The sequence below is a fragment of the Ursus americanus genome, chromosome 28 (genome assembly GCF_024610735.1).
Source record: "Ursus americanus isolate L20-20 chromosome 28, mUrsAme1.1.p, whole genome shotgun sequence".
NCBI lineage: Eukaryota > Metazoa > Chordata > Mammalia > Carnivora > Ursidae > Ursus > Ursus americanus.
Window position 1 is genome coordinate 30,235,803 of NC_142154.1, and position 17,169 is coordinate 30,252,971.

General features: G+C 52.3%; 1 protein-coding gene across 2 annotated transcripts in view; it reads left to right on the forward strand.

Annotated features, from left to right (window-relative positions):
- HCN4 (hyperpolarization activated cyclic nucleotide gated potassium channel 4) overlaps nt 1-2,933 on the forward strand; it is a 40,826-nt gene extending 37,893 nt beyond the window's left edge. Inside the window, exons 5-10 of one of the 2 annotated variants that reach the window (XM_087856562.1) lie at nt 308-454; nt 552-792; nt 1,080-1,244; nt 1,348-1,910; nt 2,073-2,212; nt 2,297-2,933. In XM_087856562.1, coding sequence (XP_087712688.1) covers nt 308-454; nt 552-792; nt 1,080-1,244; nt 1,348-1,910; nt 2,073-2,212; nt 2,297-2,807 — 1,767 coding nt within the window. In that variant the 3' untranslated portion in view covers nt 2,808-2,933. Of the gene's footprint in view, nt 1-307; nt 455-551; nt 793-1,079; nt 1,245-1,347 lie in introns of both variants that reach the window. The other variant, XM_045795306.2, reaches the window with a different exon arrangement.
- Nucleotides 2,934-17,169: the final 14,236 nt, after the last annotated feature.

Consider the following 17,169-nt stretch of genomic DNA (forward strand, 5'->3'; position numbering starts at 1 on the left):
AGTGAGGCCTCTTTGGTCCACAGCATGACACAGAAAAGACCCGTGTGCAGCGGAAACTTGATGGACTCCTGGTCGGTTGGCTTGGAACGGGGGTTTGGAAAGTCCCTATTGTCCCTGGCCATCTCCAGAGCCCTGAGCACCCTGATGGAGCCCCTCCCCCACCCCAAGCAGCTGGGAGTCAGGGAGGATCTCGGCGTTGGGGAGCCAGGCCGGGCCTGGAAGGCCCACAGGGTCCAAGCCAGCTCTGGTCAACGGCAGGGCCGAGGCCCTCAGGAGGTGACGCCCTTGCCTCTCTCCCTGGACTCAGTACAAGCAGGTGGAGCAGTACATGTCCTTCCACAAGCTCCCGCCCGACACGCGGCAGCGCATCCACGACTACTACGAGCACCGCTACCAGGGCAAGATGTTCGATGAGGAGAGCATCCTGGGCGAGCTGAGCGAGCCTCTGAGGGAGGTGAGCCGGAGGGGCAGGGGGGAGGGGGCTTCCCTCCCGCGGGGCGGCTCCCTCACCTCCTCCCTCTCGCTCCCTGTCCACCCTGTCTGGGGAGCAGGAGATCATCAACTTTAACTGCCGGAAGCTGGTGGCCTCCATGCCGCTGTTTGCCAACGCGGACCCCAACTTCGTGACCTCCATGCTGACCAAGCTGCGCTTCGAGGTCTTCCAGCCCGGCGACTACATCATCCGCGAAGGCACCATCGGCAAGAAGATGTACTTCATCCAGCACGGTGTGGTCAGTGTGCTCACCAAGGGCAACAAGGAGACCAAGCTGGCAGATGGCTCCTACTTCGGAGGTGAGGTGGCCCGGGGAGCTCTAGGGGGACAGGGGAATGGGCTGGAGAGACACCGAGGATGATGTCTGGGTCCCTTCCGGGCCACTGCCTGGAGGTGGGTGTTTGTGGCCCAGGGTCAGGGTGCCCGAGCTGGGAAAGAGCTGGGCACGAGCCATGTGGGCACCCACTGGGGTCACCTAGCGTGGTCACCGCTGGGGACGGGAACTTGTGACTGTCAAGCTTCCCTACTGTCCGGGGCGAGCAGGCGGCCCCTTCGAGCCCCCTCCCCACTCCCGCTGTCCTGGCAGAGATCTGCTTGCTGACTCGAGGTCGGCGCACGGCCAGCGTGAGGGCCGACACCTACTGCCGCCTCTACTCGCTGAGCGTGGACAACTTCAACGAGGTGCTGGAGGAGTACCCCATGATGCGGCGGGCCTTCGAGACCGTGGCGCTGGACCGCCTCGACCGCATCGGTGAGGGGCCGGGCGGGCGGGAGGGCGGCCCCGAGCGGTACCCACCCCTCCCACCCCCGCCCCCCGCTCCGGCCTGAGCCCCTGCTCTCGTTCCGCGGCCCAGGCAAGAAGAACTCCATCCTCCTGCACAAAGTGCAGCACGACCTCAACTCAGGCGTCTTCAACTACCAGGAGAACGAGATCATCCAGCAGATCGTGCAGCATGACCGCGAGATGGCCCACTGCGCTCACCGCGTCCAGGCCGCCGCCTCGGCCACCCCGACCCCCACGCCCGTCATCTGGACGCCGCTGATCCAGGCGCCGCTGCAGGCCGCCGCGGCCACCACGTCGGTGGCCATCGCGCTCACCCACCACCCGCGCCTGCCCGCCGCCATCTTCCGCCCCCCTCCCGGCCCCGGGCTGGGCGGCCTCGGGGCGGGGCAGACGCCCCGGCACCTGAAGCGGCTGCAGTCGCTGATCCCGTCGGCGCTGGGCTCCGCCTCGCCCGCCAGCAGCCCGTCGCAGGTGGACACGCCGTCTTCCTCCTCCTTCCACATCCAGCAGCTGGCCGGCTTCTCCGCGCCCGCCGGCCTGAGCCCGCTGCTGCCCTCGTCCGGCTCGTCCCCGCCCCCCGGGCTCGGCGGCTCCTCCCCGGCTCCCACGCCCTCTGGCCCCGCCGCTGCGGCCGCGGCCGCCGGCTTCGGCCACTTCCACAAGGCGCTGGGCGGCTCCCTGTCCTCGTCCGACTCTCCGCTGCTCACCCCGCTGCAGCCCGGCGCCCGCTCGCCGCAGGCCAACCAGCCGCCGCCCCCGCTGCCGGGGGCCCGGGGGGGCCTGGGACTCCTGGAGCACTTCCTGCCGCCCCCGCCCTCCTCCCGGTCCCCGTCGGCCAGCCCGGGGCAGCTGGGCCAGCCTCCCGGGGACCTGTCCCCCGGCCTGGCCGCCGGCCCGCCAAGTACGCCAGAGACGCCCCCGCGGCAACCTGAGCGGCCGTCCTTCGTGGCGGGGGCGTCCGGGGGGGCTTCTCCCGGAGCCTTCCCCCCCCGCGGGGGTCTCAGCCCCCCAGGCCACAGCCCCGGCCCCCCAAGAACTTTCCCAAGTGCCCCACCCCGGGCCTCCGGCTCCCACGGTTCCTTGCTCCTGCCGCCCGCCTCCAGCCCCCCGGCCCCCCAGGTCCCCCAGCGCCGGGGCACGCCACCGCTCACTCCGGGCCGCCTCACCCAGGACCTCAAGCTCATCTCAGCCTCCCAGCCCGCCCTGCCCCAGGACGGGGCGCAGACTCTCCGCAGAGCCTCTCCGCACTCCTCGGGGGAGTCCGTGGCGGCCTTCCCGCTCGTCCCCAGAGCTGGCGGCGCTAGCGGGGGCAGCGGGGGCCTCGGTCCCCCGGGGAGGCCCTATGGTGCCGTCCCCGGCCAGCATGTCACTCTGCCTCGGAAGACATCCTCAGGTTCTTTGCCACCCCCTCTTTCTTTGTTTGGGGCAAGAGCCGCCTCTTCTGGGGGACCCCCTCTGACTGCTGCCCCCCAGAGGGAACCTGGGGCCAGGTCTGAGCCAGTGCGCTCCAAACTGCCGTCCAATCTATGAGCGGGGCCCCTCCCTCCCTCTTCTCTTTTTTTCTCCCTTCTTTCTTTCTTTCTTCAGGTTTAACTGTGATTAGGAGATATACCAATAACAATAATAATTATCATTAAAAAAAACCCACACCAGAAAAACAAAAGACAGCAGAAAATAACCAGGTATTCTTAGAGCTATAGATTTTTGGTCACTTGCTTTTATAGACTATTTTAATACTCAGCGCTAGAGGGAGGGAGGGGGGAGGGAAGCAGGCAGGGCCCAAAGGCAAAAGCCAGAAGAAGGCAGGTGGGGGAGGTCTCTGGGGCTTGACCGGGGCGGGGGTGACCCACCTTTGGGGTTTCTTAGAGATCTGTTGTCTTCGTTTTAAGGTAACAGTCACCACCAGCCCCTTAGCTGTGAACTTGGAGCCCCATACTGCGGGAGCCATCTTGCTCCCCCCAGGAAGGGGTTGCCCCTGGATGTGTTCCTGGGGAGCCTCGGTCACCTGAGTCCTTGAGACAAAACGGGGCCAGGGCCCGGAGAGTCTTGCATTTTTTTCTACTGCAAACTTAGCAAGATATGTATATGAATATATGTATATGTATGTAAGGTGTATGTATAGCTGTGTAGCGTTCTGCAGACCGTGTAGATAGCCACTCACATGTGTGCACATTTTAACCCCATGTTGCCAGGACACCCAGGTCACCTTACATCCAGCAACCCGCCTTGGCCCTCAGGCTGGGCACCGCAGGGTCTGGGGGAAGTGTTCCCTCCAGTCCTCAGGGAAGAGGACCGCAGGACCTCTCAGCAGGCTCCCTTTCTCTCCATCGCTGGTCTCAAATCCAGTCCTAGCCAGACCTCTCACCACACGGAAGCAGAAGACCCCTCCTTCCCTGGGGGACCTCAAGCACATCCTGTCACCTCCGTGGCCCTCCGTTTTCCCATCCGTACAGTGGGAGGTGAGGGGAACTTCTATTTATCGAGTCTGCTCTGTGCCAAGCCCTGGTTCAGCGCTTTACCCACATTAACTCCTTCAATTTCACGAAGACCATGAGGTAGGTACTTTGATTCTCCCCATTTCGCAGATGAGGAAACTGAGTTTGGGGTAATTTTTTCCAGAATCATGTAACTAGGAGTGGCAGAGCCAGGACTGATGGGAGATTTAAATCCTTGCCTGCCTAAGGCCAAATCCTCTGTCCCTTCCAGAAGCAACTATTGAGAGGGAGAGTTAGTCTCCAAGCATAGTGCTGTGGGAAGAGACCAGATTTTGGAAGCAATCAGACCTGGGTTCGAATCCCAGCCCTGCCACTTCTTAGCTGTATGACCTTGGGCTAGTTATCTGACCTTTCTGAGTCTGTTACCTCATCTGTAAAATGGGAATAATTATGGTACCACCTCACAAAGACTTATGAGGACCAGATAAGTAGCAGATGTGAAATGCCCAGCCTAGCGCCTGGCACACACCATAGTAGGTGCTCAATAAATCATGTTTCTTCTGTTCCCTCCTCGTGTGCCCAGCCCACTGCTCCAACAAGCTATGGTGAGAGCCCAGAGAACTTTGGCTGAGGCTCCAGGACCTTTCGATCTCAGGACACAGGAGGTGGCTGGGCCTCCTGAAGGGCCTCCTGTGGCCAGTGGTGGGCTTGAGCCAGGCCTTGAGAGGTGGAAAGAGTTAGAGAGGAGGACGGAAAGGAAAGAGAAGGGGGGAGGCGAGGGTGGGATGGAGCGCACAGCGAGGACAGGACCAAGGCAAGTGTAGAGTCAGGGCTTTGGGTGGAGATCCAGAGGGGCTGGGTGGCAGCCTGAGGGGATCGGCCTTGATTCTGAAGGCACCTGCGAGCCAGAAGCAGGTTCAGAATGCGGGCCGATGGGAAAGCAGCTCAGATGCCTCCTGAGGCACACTCCTCCTCCCCAACCAGACCCCGCCAGAGCCAAGGTTAGTGGTCTGCCTCCGCCTGCCTGTCGGGCGGGAGCAGGTTCCGACGGGCGGGAGCAGGTTCCGCTGCCAAGACCTGCATAGTGGGGGCGGGGGCTGCTCCCGCCTTGTCTGCCCAGAACCCTCCTCCATGAGCCAACCAGAATGATGTCAAGATCAGGTTTGGTCCTGAGTTGTCCTGGGATGTGGGGCAGGCCAATATCTCCATGGATGGGTCACAGGGAGAGGGAGGCAGTCATCCAGGAGAGAAGGTGGGGAAGGATCCTGGGATCCTGGGGAGAGCCCAAGCCCCTGGCTGGGGTCTCTAGTAGGTAGGAGAATGCCCCCTGGGCCCAGGGAGTTCTCAGAGCTGGAAGGATTTAAGTGGCAGTCTCAACCTGAGTTCTGCACACATCCCTGCCCCCGCCAAGGAAGGCAGGAAGACTTGATCCAAGCCAGTCTAGTCCTGGAGGTGGTGGGGTGGGGGAGGGAGGAGCAGGGGTGGAGGGTGCAGGGGTATGCGGGGTGAGGACCACCCCCCTTGCCATCAGGGCCTGGCCTCACCACTCTCTTCTCTTTGCACACACACACACACACACACACATACACATGCATTTTATAAAAGCTCTGACCCAGCCCAGCCAATCCTCAGAGACTGGGGAAGCCAGGTCCAGTCAGTGGGCCCACCCATCCCCAATCCCCCACAAGCAATTTTCAAAATCTACCACTTTTAAAACAGAAAACGGTAAATGCACCGTGTTGTATATTTTATTTAAATAAAAAAATTCCAGCAGATGCTGTCTTCTTCCAGGGGCCGGGGATTGGGAGCGGAGAGTAAGGTCAGTGGGGTATGCTGGAGGCTCAGCAGCCAGGCTGTGGTGAGCAGGGGACCATGGGCCCTGGAGCGCGTGGGCACTTGTGCCCCCGGGAGCAGGGGAGCAAAGGTGCGAGGGAGTGTGAGGGCGGGCTGGGTTGCAGGCGCGTGTGGTTTATGGGCTGCTGAGTCATTAAGGAGGAGTGTGAGAGAGACAGAGTGTGTGTCCTTTGTCAGCTGGTGGACGTGTGAGACCCTGACTCAGGCCCTGCCCACCCCAGCTGCCAGGGCTCCTGAGTCCCAGGAACTCCCTGGTGCTCCCTGCAGGGGAAGGAGGATAATCCCTGGGCACGTGGACTCCAGGGGGATACTGAAGAGGGAAATGCCATCTTGGCCTGATCAGATGGCCCCTCAGAAACTGGAGGGTGGCTGGGGGACCAAAGGTGACCGGGCTGGGGGTAGGGTGTCATGGCCGAGGGTTTCAGAGCGGCTAAGGATGCGGCACAGCTGCTGGGCCCCTGTGTGGGCTGGGGAATCTGAGGGCACACTCGGGATGGGAGGCTTCGAGGTTAGAAGGTGGGGCACCCACTCCCTTCTGATGGCGGGGTGGCCCTGGGTCTGGCCCCCAGACCTCTGAGAAGCCTTCAGACGGCTGCCCTCACTCCCCCTGGGGCCGCAGACCTCGCCGGATAGGAGAGACGCAGCCGTCCGTGGCTGGAACAGCGAAGTCCCCGGGGCTCCCGGCTCCGCGCGGGGACTGCCCTGTGGCTGCCTGTGGGAGGAGGGGAAGTCCTCAGAAAAGGGCAGGGAACCCGGTCCCCATCACTGATTGCTGAGTGGATGCTGTTTCCATGGGAACCAGCCTCGGAGTCCCGTTGCTAAGGAGGCAGCTCGGCAGTCCCGGCGTCCCCATGACAACTGCCCCCTGCGGCCCAGGCAGCCCGGTTCCTCAGGGACCGGCGGGGAGGGCAGAGGTGGCCCGAGGGCCTGGCCTTTGAGGCCACGGGGAAGCCTTTTCCCACAGTGATTTAGTCCAGCCAAACCTCGAGGGGTGGATGTGCACCTGGGTGGCCCCAAGGATAGTCACCGGCACCCACCACTGCTGCCCGCCCAGGACAGATCCCCCAGGTGCCTGCGCAGGGCCTCGCTCCTGCACTGGGATGGGGGCGGGTGGGGAGGCAACACCAGTCACTGTCTTCTCCGTTCCCTTACTCCGAAAGGACCCTTAGTAAGTACCCACCGTGTGCCAGGCGCTGGCTGCTTCCCCCTTCTCTCCCTCCCCCCACACCACCCTGACCGGTGAGAACTCACCTCAGTCACAGTGAGCCAAAGGGCACGGACGCTCAGCCCCCGACCAGGAGCTGGAGTGTGAAGGGACCAGGATGCTCACCTGGTCCTGGGGACTCCACCCTGCCCTTCTCCACTGGTGCCGCCCTAAGTAAGGGGCTGATGGTGGGAGCCGTCTGTCCGGGTGCAAGAAAGCTTGTGCCGTCTGGAAGGATTTAAAACCAAGAATAAAAATGACTAAACGTCAGTTTGCTTTCTCTTATCTGTCATCATCACCACCTACCAGCAATTCTGAACAACACCAGGGGTACAATCCTCCCTCCCCACTGTGACAGGCAGCATCCCCTCCCCAAAAAATGCCCCTTACTTCAGTGCCTCGCCGAGGGCTGCTGGCGTGGGGGGCAGGCCCGAAGGCACCCTTTCGGCCTCCGTGGGGATAAGCCAGATCGACATTCGTGAAAAAACATTGATAAAGTTTGACAAAATCCCTCCCTCAACTCTGTTTCTTCCCAGCTGCTGATGTCGGGCTTCTCAGCCAAACTTCTGGAGACTTGTCTCCACTCCCCAGCCTCATGTCCCTTCCTCTGAGTCACTTCTTCTACTGCAGTCTGGCTCCCACCTGCTCGCCACCAGCGGCTCCAGACCAGGTCATCAGTGGCCGCCACTGTGCATCCAGGGGCAGTTTCGTGGCCTGCAGGGTGTAACCCCGCTGACCCGGCTCGACCCAGCTCACCCAGCTGCCGAGGTCCCGCTCTTGCCTTCCTGCCCCACCACTCTGATCAGCCTCAGTTCGAGGGGTTCTTCTTTCTGCTGAAGGGCAGTGCTTCCAGGCTGCCCCTCGGCCACCCTCGTCTGTTGCACACGCCTCCTGGAAACTTCACCCAAGCCCTCGGCTCCCCTGGCCTGGAGGGGGAGGCCTTTCCAGTTTCCCCCTCAGTTCAGGCCCCCAGTCCCCTGAGCTTCAGCCCGGGCACCTGCTGCTGGGGTCCCCTGGCTCTTCATGCTTCTCTGACCCTTCTCTCATCCACCTCTCATTCTTTCTTGAGTTTGGAGCTTCCAGTGCCCCACAGAGCCATGGGCCCCCTGCTGATTCTGCTTCTCCAGTTTTCTTTCTCTTGAGGGTAGAGATTTCATACACACGGAAGAAGATATAAACACGTACTACATACATAATAAGACATTAAACATATGAGAAGCAGCCATGTACCAATCACTCAGTTTTAAACACAGAGCACAAGAAATTCCTTTGAAGGCACCTGTGCTGGTCCCCAGCTGTATCCTTCTCCTTCTCTCCAAGGACAGCCACTCATCTGAACTGTAATTCGATCATTCCCTTTCTTTTCCTGATACTTTACTGCCAAAAGACAAGGTCTCTGAACCATAGATTCCGTTGCTTACCAAGGCTGGGGGGTGGGAGTGGAAGTAGTTGTCTTTGCAAGGAGGAGGAGTTCATCAGCAATACGCAGAATTGTGGATGTGTGGGGATAATAAAAAGCAGACCGAGTTTTAGTTCATTTTCTTGCTTTTGAGTTCTTTCCAAACGATCTACCTTACCATTGCCTGCCCGCTCCACTTCCCGACACCACTAAGTACATTTGTAAAAATCGGGGTTTCGCGTACGTGGTATCATGCCATATGTCGTCTCTAGTAATTTGCTGGTTTTGTTCCATATCATAATTTTGAGACACTGTTGATGCACGGAGCACAGTTAACTCATTTTCACTGCTGTATAGCATTCCATTATATGATCCCCCCCCCCACCCGCCCCCGTTTTCATAGGCATTCCTCTGGAGATAGCTGTCTCGGTCGGTTCCAGCTCCTGCTGTTACAAACACTGCTACCAAAAACATTGCTATTTGTGGCTCTGGATAAAGATGTGTAAAAAGATCTCTAGGCTCCGTATCTAGTTGTGGAATAACTGAGTCATAGGGTGAATTAATCTTGGCTTTACAAGATCATGCCAGACTGTTTTAAGTAGTTCTAACAATTTACACTCCCACCTGCCGTGCATGAGTTACTCTCGCTCCACATTCTTGCCGATAATTGGAATCATCAGACTTTGTTATTTCTCCCAATCTAGTGATATTTGATTCTGTTTTAATGTGCAAATCCCTAATTACTAGTAAGGTTGAATGTTTGCTCGTATATTCATTTGCCATTCGGATTTCCACTTCTGAGAAATATTTTTTCATGTATTTTGCTTGATTTCCTATCTTGTTATTGGCTTGTAGCAGTTTTACACACACACACACACACACACACACACACGTGCAAACACACGCACATCTATTTGAGAAACACATTCTTTGTTCATGAGATGTTACCAATATCTTCTTCCTGTTTATGGCTTTTATTTTCACTTTTTTTCATTTTGATAAACAGAGGTTTTGCATTTTAGTGAGGTCCAGTTAAGCAATATTTTTTTAAATATCTAGTATTTCTTTAGTGTCTTTTTTGCTTGTTTAAGAAACCTGTCTCTGATGTTATGAAGATATTCTTCTATATTGATTTGTAAAAATGCGAAGTGTTGCTTAACCTACCCAACCTAACTTTGGTGTGGTATCAGGGCAGAATGCGATTTCATTTTTGCCCCGTATGGACAATCAATTGTTCCTACTAATTTACAGTGTCACTTCCGTATCGTCTCTGGGTCTGTGTTGAGGCTCTGTGTCCGGTACCATTAGCTTGCCTATCCTTGTTCAAACGGTAGCCTGTCGTAGTCACTATAGTTTTACAAAGTATGTTGATTCCTAGTTGAGCGAGTCCCCACCTTCTCCCTCTTAAGGAATGTCTTGGCTATTCTAGGCTCTTTGTACTCTCATACGTACACTGTGTAATCGCTTTGTTAAGATGCATGAAGAATTCGATGGACTTCTCATTTGAAATTACATAAATATTATTATTAAAGTTTATATTCCTATGGATGAACAGAGTATAACTGTCTCCACACTTGGGTCTTCTGTAATGGGTTTTTGGGGTTTTTTTTTTTTTTTTTTGGACTAGTCAGGATAATTAGCACTCGCTGCCCCAACAGAAAAAGCTCCAAATTTCAATGGTTTCACACAGCGAAGGTTTATTCCAGCTCAAGTAGATTCCTCTGCGGGCCGGGCTGACCCTCTCTTCACAGATGTCAGCGGGAACCCCTGGTCCCCTGATTACTGTGGGCGGAGCAGAGACAACTGGAAGAGAAGAGTGATTACGAACCACTTCTCTCCAGCAGCGACACACTTCACTTCCTCTGTCTGTTGTCCCTCGGCCATCACGTAACTGCCAGGGGGGCTGTGAAACGTGAGGGCCCATAGGGAATATTTGCTGGGCATTAACAGCCTCTGCCGAATCTTGCACATGGCTTTATGCTTTTCTTCATGACGGTTTGTACATGTTGTTAGATTCATGCCTCGTACCTTGTTTTTATGTTGCGATTGCTACCAGGATCTATTTGCTTCATCGCGGCTGAGTTTTGACAACTGTGCACAGTCCTATGACCACCCCCAACAGTTAAGATCGAGAACATTTCCATCACTCCTCCAAACACTCATGTCCCTTTGCAGCGAATCCCTGTCCTCCCACTCCTGGCCCCTGGCAGTCTGCCCCTGTCACTAAAGTTTTGTTTTTTCTAGAATTTCGTATAAACGGGATCATAAAATATGTGTCTCTTGGGTCTGATTTCTTTCATTTAGTGTGGAGCTTTCAAGATCTGTCCGTGTTGTGTGTATTACACAGCAACTCTTCCTGCTCTGGAGAAGCCACAATCTGCTTGCTCATTCACCGACTGAGGAACACGTGGCTTTTTCCAGTGTTTAGTTATCCAGGATAAAGCTCCTATGAACATCCATTTCAAGTCTTCATGTGGACATGGATTTTCGTTTATCTTGAATAAATATCCGGGAGTGGGGCACCTCGGTGTCTCAGTTTAGTGTCTGACTTGGTTTCGGCATGGGTCATGATCTCGGGGTTGTGACATCGAGCCCGGAGTCCCGAGCCCCGAGCTGGAGTTGGGCTCAGCACGGAATCTGCTTGTCCCTCTCCCTCCCGCTCTGCCCCTCCCCCTGCTCACCATCTCTCTCTCTCAAATAAGTAAGTAAAATCTTTAAAAAAAATAAATATCAAGGAGTGGCACTATTGGGTCCTATGGTAAGTATATGTTTAACTTCATACGAAACTGCTAGATTATTTTTGGAGCTGGAATACTGTTTTGCATTCCATCCACCAGCAATTGTATGAGAGTTCCAGTTACTGCACATCTTTGCAACACTTGATACTGTCAAGAGGGCGTGTACCGTTGACTTCTGGTTTTAATCTGCAGAATACAAGCCCTTTATAATATATATGTTTTGTAAATATTTTCTCCCAGTTTATGGCTCACCTTTTCATTTTCTTAATCGTGTCTTTCAAACGGTAAACATTTTTTTTAAGCTTTATTTATTTATTTTAGAGAGACAGACAGCACGAGCAGGAGGGGCAGAGGGAGAGGGACAGAGAGAAGCTCAAGCAGACTCCATGCCCAGCACACGTCTGAAGTGGGGCTTGATCTCACCACCCTGAGATCATGACCTGAACTGAAACCAAGGGTCAGACATTTAACTGACTGAGCCACCCAAGTGCCCCAAGTGGTAAGCATTTTCAATTTTGATGATGTTCAACTTACTAAATTTTTCTTTTGTGATTCATGACTTTGGACAGGGAATTAAAAGTGTGCACTAGAAAATATTTACTTAACACACAAAAAAGGGCAGTAACAGAGTAATAGACAAAAAAAATTAAGACATAGAAAACAAATAGCAAACGCCAGATGTAAATCCTACCTTATCAGTAATTATATAAAATGTAAATAGTAAACACTCAAATTAAAAAGCAGAAATTGGCAGAATGAGTAATAAAACTACATAGTTTTGTTAATATATTATATAATCAAAATACATTATGTTATACCCACTTTAATTAATATGTATTAATACATTTATATGTTAAATAGTACAAACTGTGATATATTATTTATTAAGTATAAATTATATATAAAAAATTCAACTCTGCTGTCTATGAGAGACACATCTCATATTCAAATAAGTTGAAGAGATGCAAAAAGATACATCATACAAATTTTAGCCAAAAGGGAGCTGGAGTGGCTGTACTAATATCAGACAAAGTATATTTTAAGACAAAATCGGTACTAAAGACAAAGAATATTTTTAAATGATAAAAGAATCAATCTATCAAGAAGATTTAACAATTAAAAATGCACAAACACCTAACAACAGAGCCCCAAAATCCAGGACGCAAACCTCATATAATGGAAGGGAGAAATAGATAACTCAACAACAATAGTTGTAGACTTTAATACCCCACTTTCAATAATGGGTAAAATGACTGGAGAGACAATCAGGAAGGAAGGAGAAAATTTGAACAATACAAACCAACTAGAATACCCAACCTAACAACAGCAAAATACATATTTTTCTCAAGTGTCTATGGAACATTCTCCAGGATAGACCCTATGTTAGCCACAAAACAAATCTCAATAAACTTAAAAGAATTAAAATCATACAAAGTATCATTCTCTGACAACCATATAGTGAAATCAGAAATTCATAACGAGGAAATTTGCAAAATTTGCAACTATATGAAAATTAAACAACAGACTTCTAAAGAATGAAAGGGGTCAAAGAAGAAATCACAAGGAATATTAGAAAGGAAACTGAGATGAATGGAAACAAATACACAACATACCAAAACTTATGGGGTGCAGCAAAAGCAGAGCTCAGAGGGAAATTTATAGCAAATAAGCTACTATATTTAAAAAAGACCCTAAATCAATAACCTCAACATTCACCTTAGGAAACTCAGAAAAGAAAAGCAAACTAACAAATCAAGTACAAGGAAGGAAAGAATAAAGACTAGAGCAGAAATACAGAAAAGTGATACAGGAAACCAGCAAAACCAAAAGGTGCTTCTTTGAAAAGATCAACAAAATTGACAAATTTTGACAACTGACCCTGTTGGAGAGTATAAGGCAATCGAGTCCAGTTTCAAAAATGAGGTTATAGGTACATACACACTCTTTTTGCAAAATGCACATGCTTTCATATAAAGCGAATGTATGGAGAGTATTAATGTGCTGTTGACACGCTCAGCAAAGAGAGTATATTTCCCCCTGGTAATTATAACTCTGGGATAGAACTGTCATTTTGGAACTTCCCAAGTAACACTTTTTTTTTTTAAATTTCTGTGAATAAACTTGAACTGTATTTTCTTTGATCTGACAATAACTTTCACAAAGATCCGACTACTTCAAGGGAAGTTTTCATATGCAAAAGTTACAATTTTACCTCATTTGGGGCATCAAATTAACCCTGTTAATTCTATATCGAAGAAAATGAACTTACAACTTGCATTTTAAAAAAATCTAGGCTTCCAAAACAAACCAAAGCAAAACAGAGGAGAATGAGAGAGAAGACTCAATATACTAACAGGAAGGGAAGAGGGGCTATTACTACTGACCTATAAGAATAAGAAAGGAACAGAGGGGTACACTGTGGACAGCTAGATGCCAACAAATTAGATAACCCCAAGAAATGGGGCAAATTCTTAGAAACGCACAAACTACCAAAACTGAATCAAGAAGAAATAGAGAATCTGAATAGATCTATAACAAGTAGAGAGATTAAGTTAGTAACAAAATTTCCCATAAAAAAATAGTCCAGGACCAGATGGCCTCACTAGAGAATTCTACCAAATGTTTACGGAGCAATTAACACCAATCCTTTAAAGCAGAAGAGGAGGGAATACTTCCCTTACTCTATGAGGCCAGTATTACACTGATAAGCAAAATCAGATTTTAAAAAAGTATGAGAAAGAATCCCTACATACCCATACCCCTTATGAATATAGACACAAAAAATCTTCAATGAATTCTCAAGGGAGATGACCATTTTTACTTATTTTTTAAATGTATCAGTGCCAGTCAGGTTTCCTAACAGGTTTCTCCTGGGCACCTCCAGCCTGGAAGCTTCCCTGTCCGTGCTCTGGCTGCGTCAGGGTCAGCTGGCTCCCTCCAGCCTCTCCCGCCTTCCAGGTTCCTGGTGTTCGGATTTCCGTAGGGCAGGAAGAGCTAGCTTCCCTTTTCATTTACCACTTGGGGTCAGTTTTTTGGTCCTCTGTGAGGGAAATCCTTTACTTCCTTTTTGAGCAAATCATTTCAAAGTACCCCTGCTGTAATTTAGCCAGTATCTGAATTTTCCCTGCTCTGAAGACCTACTGCCAGAAGGGTTGGGAGAAAACTCTGGTTCCTTTCTCTAGGGAATTCCCTACCACCGTCAGTGTTGACTTACTCTGTGACCGCCCCAGGCTGCAAGCAGGGTTGGACATTCCTTCCTTGCTCTACCAGATCGCCACTCTGTTGGGTCTCAGCACTTGTGCTGGACGGTAATTTCTGTCTGTTAAATGTCTGTGCTCCCCTCTAGAGTGTGGACACATTAACAGAGCCTGTCTTACTCATTTTGCATCCTCGGAGTCCTTGGGGGTATTTGTGAAGCCACGAATGATTCCCAGCTTCTTGGGTGAGGAAGACTCTTTTCTTTTTCTTTTTTTTTTTTTTAATGTTTTTTTATTATGTTATGTTAGTCACCATACAGTACATCCCTGGTTTCTGATGCAAAGTTCGATGATTCATTAGTTGCGTATAACACCCAGTGCACCATGCAATATGTGCCCTCCTTACTACCCATCACCGGCCTATCCCATTCCCCCACCCCCCTCCCCTCTGAGGCCCTCAGTTTGTTTCTCAGAGTCCATAGTCTCTCATGCTTCATTCCCCCTTCTGATTACCCCCCCTTTCTTTATCCCTTTCTTCCCCTACCGGAGGAAGACTCTTTTCTGACTGGCCCTGAATATCCCTCTTCTCACACCACCTGCCCATGGCAAGATCTCTCTGGCTCCAGTTCCAGCCAATTTCCCTTCTGTGTACTAGTCTAGAATGTTCATTGGCTGGTTCTCCTGCCATGTCCTAGGCAACTTTGTCTATGGGAGTTCGAGCCATCATTTTGTCTTCAAGAGTAGATCTTTCTGGCCTCTTTCGGAAAGCTGACCAGAATTCTCAGTAAGACCTGGGTTTTGAGTTTATGAAAGGAACCCACCTTATTCTTAACTCATTAGGACTGACCCCCCACCTGTGGTACCTGGCCAACCACCCCAGCTTGATGGGGCCCGGAATCACCCTTGCAGTGTTCCCAGGGCCCTGGGGGAGGATAGCACCAGCTCTGTGCACCCTCCCTATCCTCTGCTCTGGCCTGCTGGGACTCCAGTGCTGAATCCAAAGACAGCAGGCTGAACACGGTCCTAGAGGCCGCGGCCTCAGCAGGAAACAGGGTGGCTGGGACTTGTTCTCTTCAAGGTACGCTGATGGCCACAGGCAGTGAGCGGCTTCCCAGCTCTGCAATGGCTCCTTCCCGCTCCAGACAGACGGCCTCACAGTAATTCCTACACTCAGCTCAGCCTTACCTCGTCCGCAAAACCCGTCTGAGTGAGTGCTCCCGGGATGAGTTCGGATGTTGTCCAGTTCCCCCAGCACTGGGCCACGGTCAGTTCAAGTTCGTCTTCCTCAGCCAGGTTCATTTAGTGAACACCTACAGCGTGCTAGACACTGGGATGGAGAATCCAAACACTAGCGTGATTGTTTTCCTTGAGTTTACAGCGTTTTGGAAAAGACAGAAATATGAATAAGAACAGAGGTCCGGATGGTCAGGTTGGGTCCTTAGAGATGGAGAGAAATTTACTAGGCAGAGAAAGCCAGTCATGAGGGTGGTGGGTAGGGTGACAATGTGAGGCAAAGGGAAAGGTCTAGAGGTCAGACGTCATGGCTTAGGCTGTAAGCGCGAACTGCAAATCGATGTCAAGAGGCAAATGGGGCCACGTTGGTCTCTTTTCTGCAGGGCTGGTGACAGGGAAGTGAGTGCGGGGTGCTGAGCAGGGGAGGAAGGCTGGATCTGAGTTAGAAAAATCCTCCCCGTAGTCGTGGGGAGGCTGGACCGCTGGTGAGGCAGAGGCCAGGGGCCTGCAGGGAGTTTGCCCCACATGTGACGAAGAGGAGCCACCTCGGGGCACATCTGAGGTAGATGTGTTGAGGGGAGAGTTTAGAATGGCTCTCCGACTCCTCCTTTGGGAGATGGGGTCCAGAGAAGAAGGGAGACCCATTAACGAGAGACAGGCCTGTAGCATTCGCACCGGTGTCAGGTGGCGGGGCCCTGCGCCAGGGCACGGGGATGGGGAGCGCGCAAACCTGTGACTGCAACCGAGACACCAGCTGACGTCGGCCTGCCTCTTGCAACCTGAATAAGGCCGACTGGCCTTCACATTCCTTGACCTGGGGAAGGTCTCATGTCCTCCCCTCTCTCCCCTGGATTTCTGTGAATTCTCCGGTTTAGATTCTTTTAGTCATTTCCAGCTCTGGGCTCCTGTTTCCGGTGAGCCAGTCCCACTTACGGTCACCCTCACCATGCCAGATCTGTGGGCTGTCCATCCCCGCGTTGCCCCTTTCCTTGTTGGGGGGAAGCCAGTAACTCATGCCAGGCCCTGTGCACGTACGTGGCAGACAGCATGCGAGATCTGGGGAGCCGGAGGGGGGTCGTTTCTAGTTGTGCAAGGAGCAAACAGCCTTAAATTACCTCTCAGAGCTTCCCATTTGAAAAAGCCGTCTGGGCACCTCAAGGGCAGCCATTTCCCACTGGGGGTACCTTCCCACCTCGCCCCTCACTCTCTCTGCATCTTGCTTACACCTGCTGCCAGCATACCTTCTCGCCTCCCCCGCCCTCCATTTTTGCAGGAAATTCTGAATTCCTCTGTATCGTGCAGCAATAACCCCTTCTCAGCTCAGCTCCAGGCCCATCTTTTCATCTCCAAACCCATCAAGTCCCTCCTAGTTGAGTACAAGAGCATCTCGAGATGAACATCATTCAGTCTGCTCAAGAGTAATTGCAGTTTTAAATAGCATTTTTCCCACATTACATACTTTTTAAAGATTATAAGAAATGTAAAGCGCTCTTTTCCTTCCACTAGCCTCTCCCACCTCTTCTAGCTCTCCTGGTGAACCCCCTCCTTCGGCAGCTGGAAAGCCAAGGTGAAGAGGTGCGCCTGCTGTCTGGAGCCGCTCTTGGCCCCCTGCTTCTCTCTCCCTGCCCACGCCCCCGTCCCCATCAACACGATGGGTGTTCAGTGATGTTGTCCGGTCTCTCCTGATGATACCACACCCCTAGCAGGAAGATGGCTGAGATTGGGAGGGGCGGATGGACTGGGGAAAGAGCCTTGTTCATAATGTTCGTCTCAGAACCAATCTGGAGGACAGCCTTGCCCTAGTCCCCAGTCCGAGTTGGTCACTGTGGCAT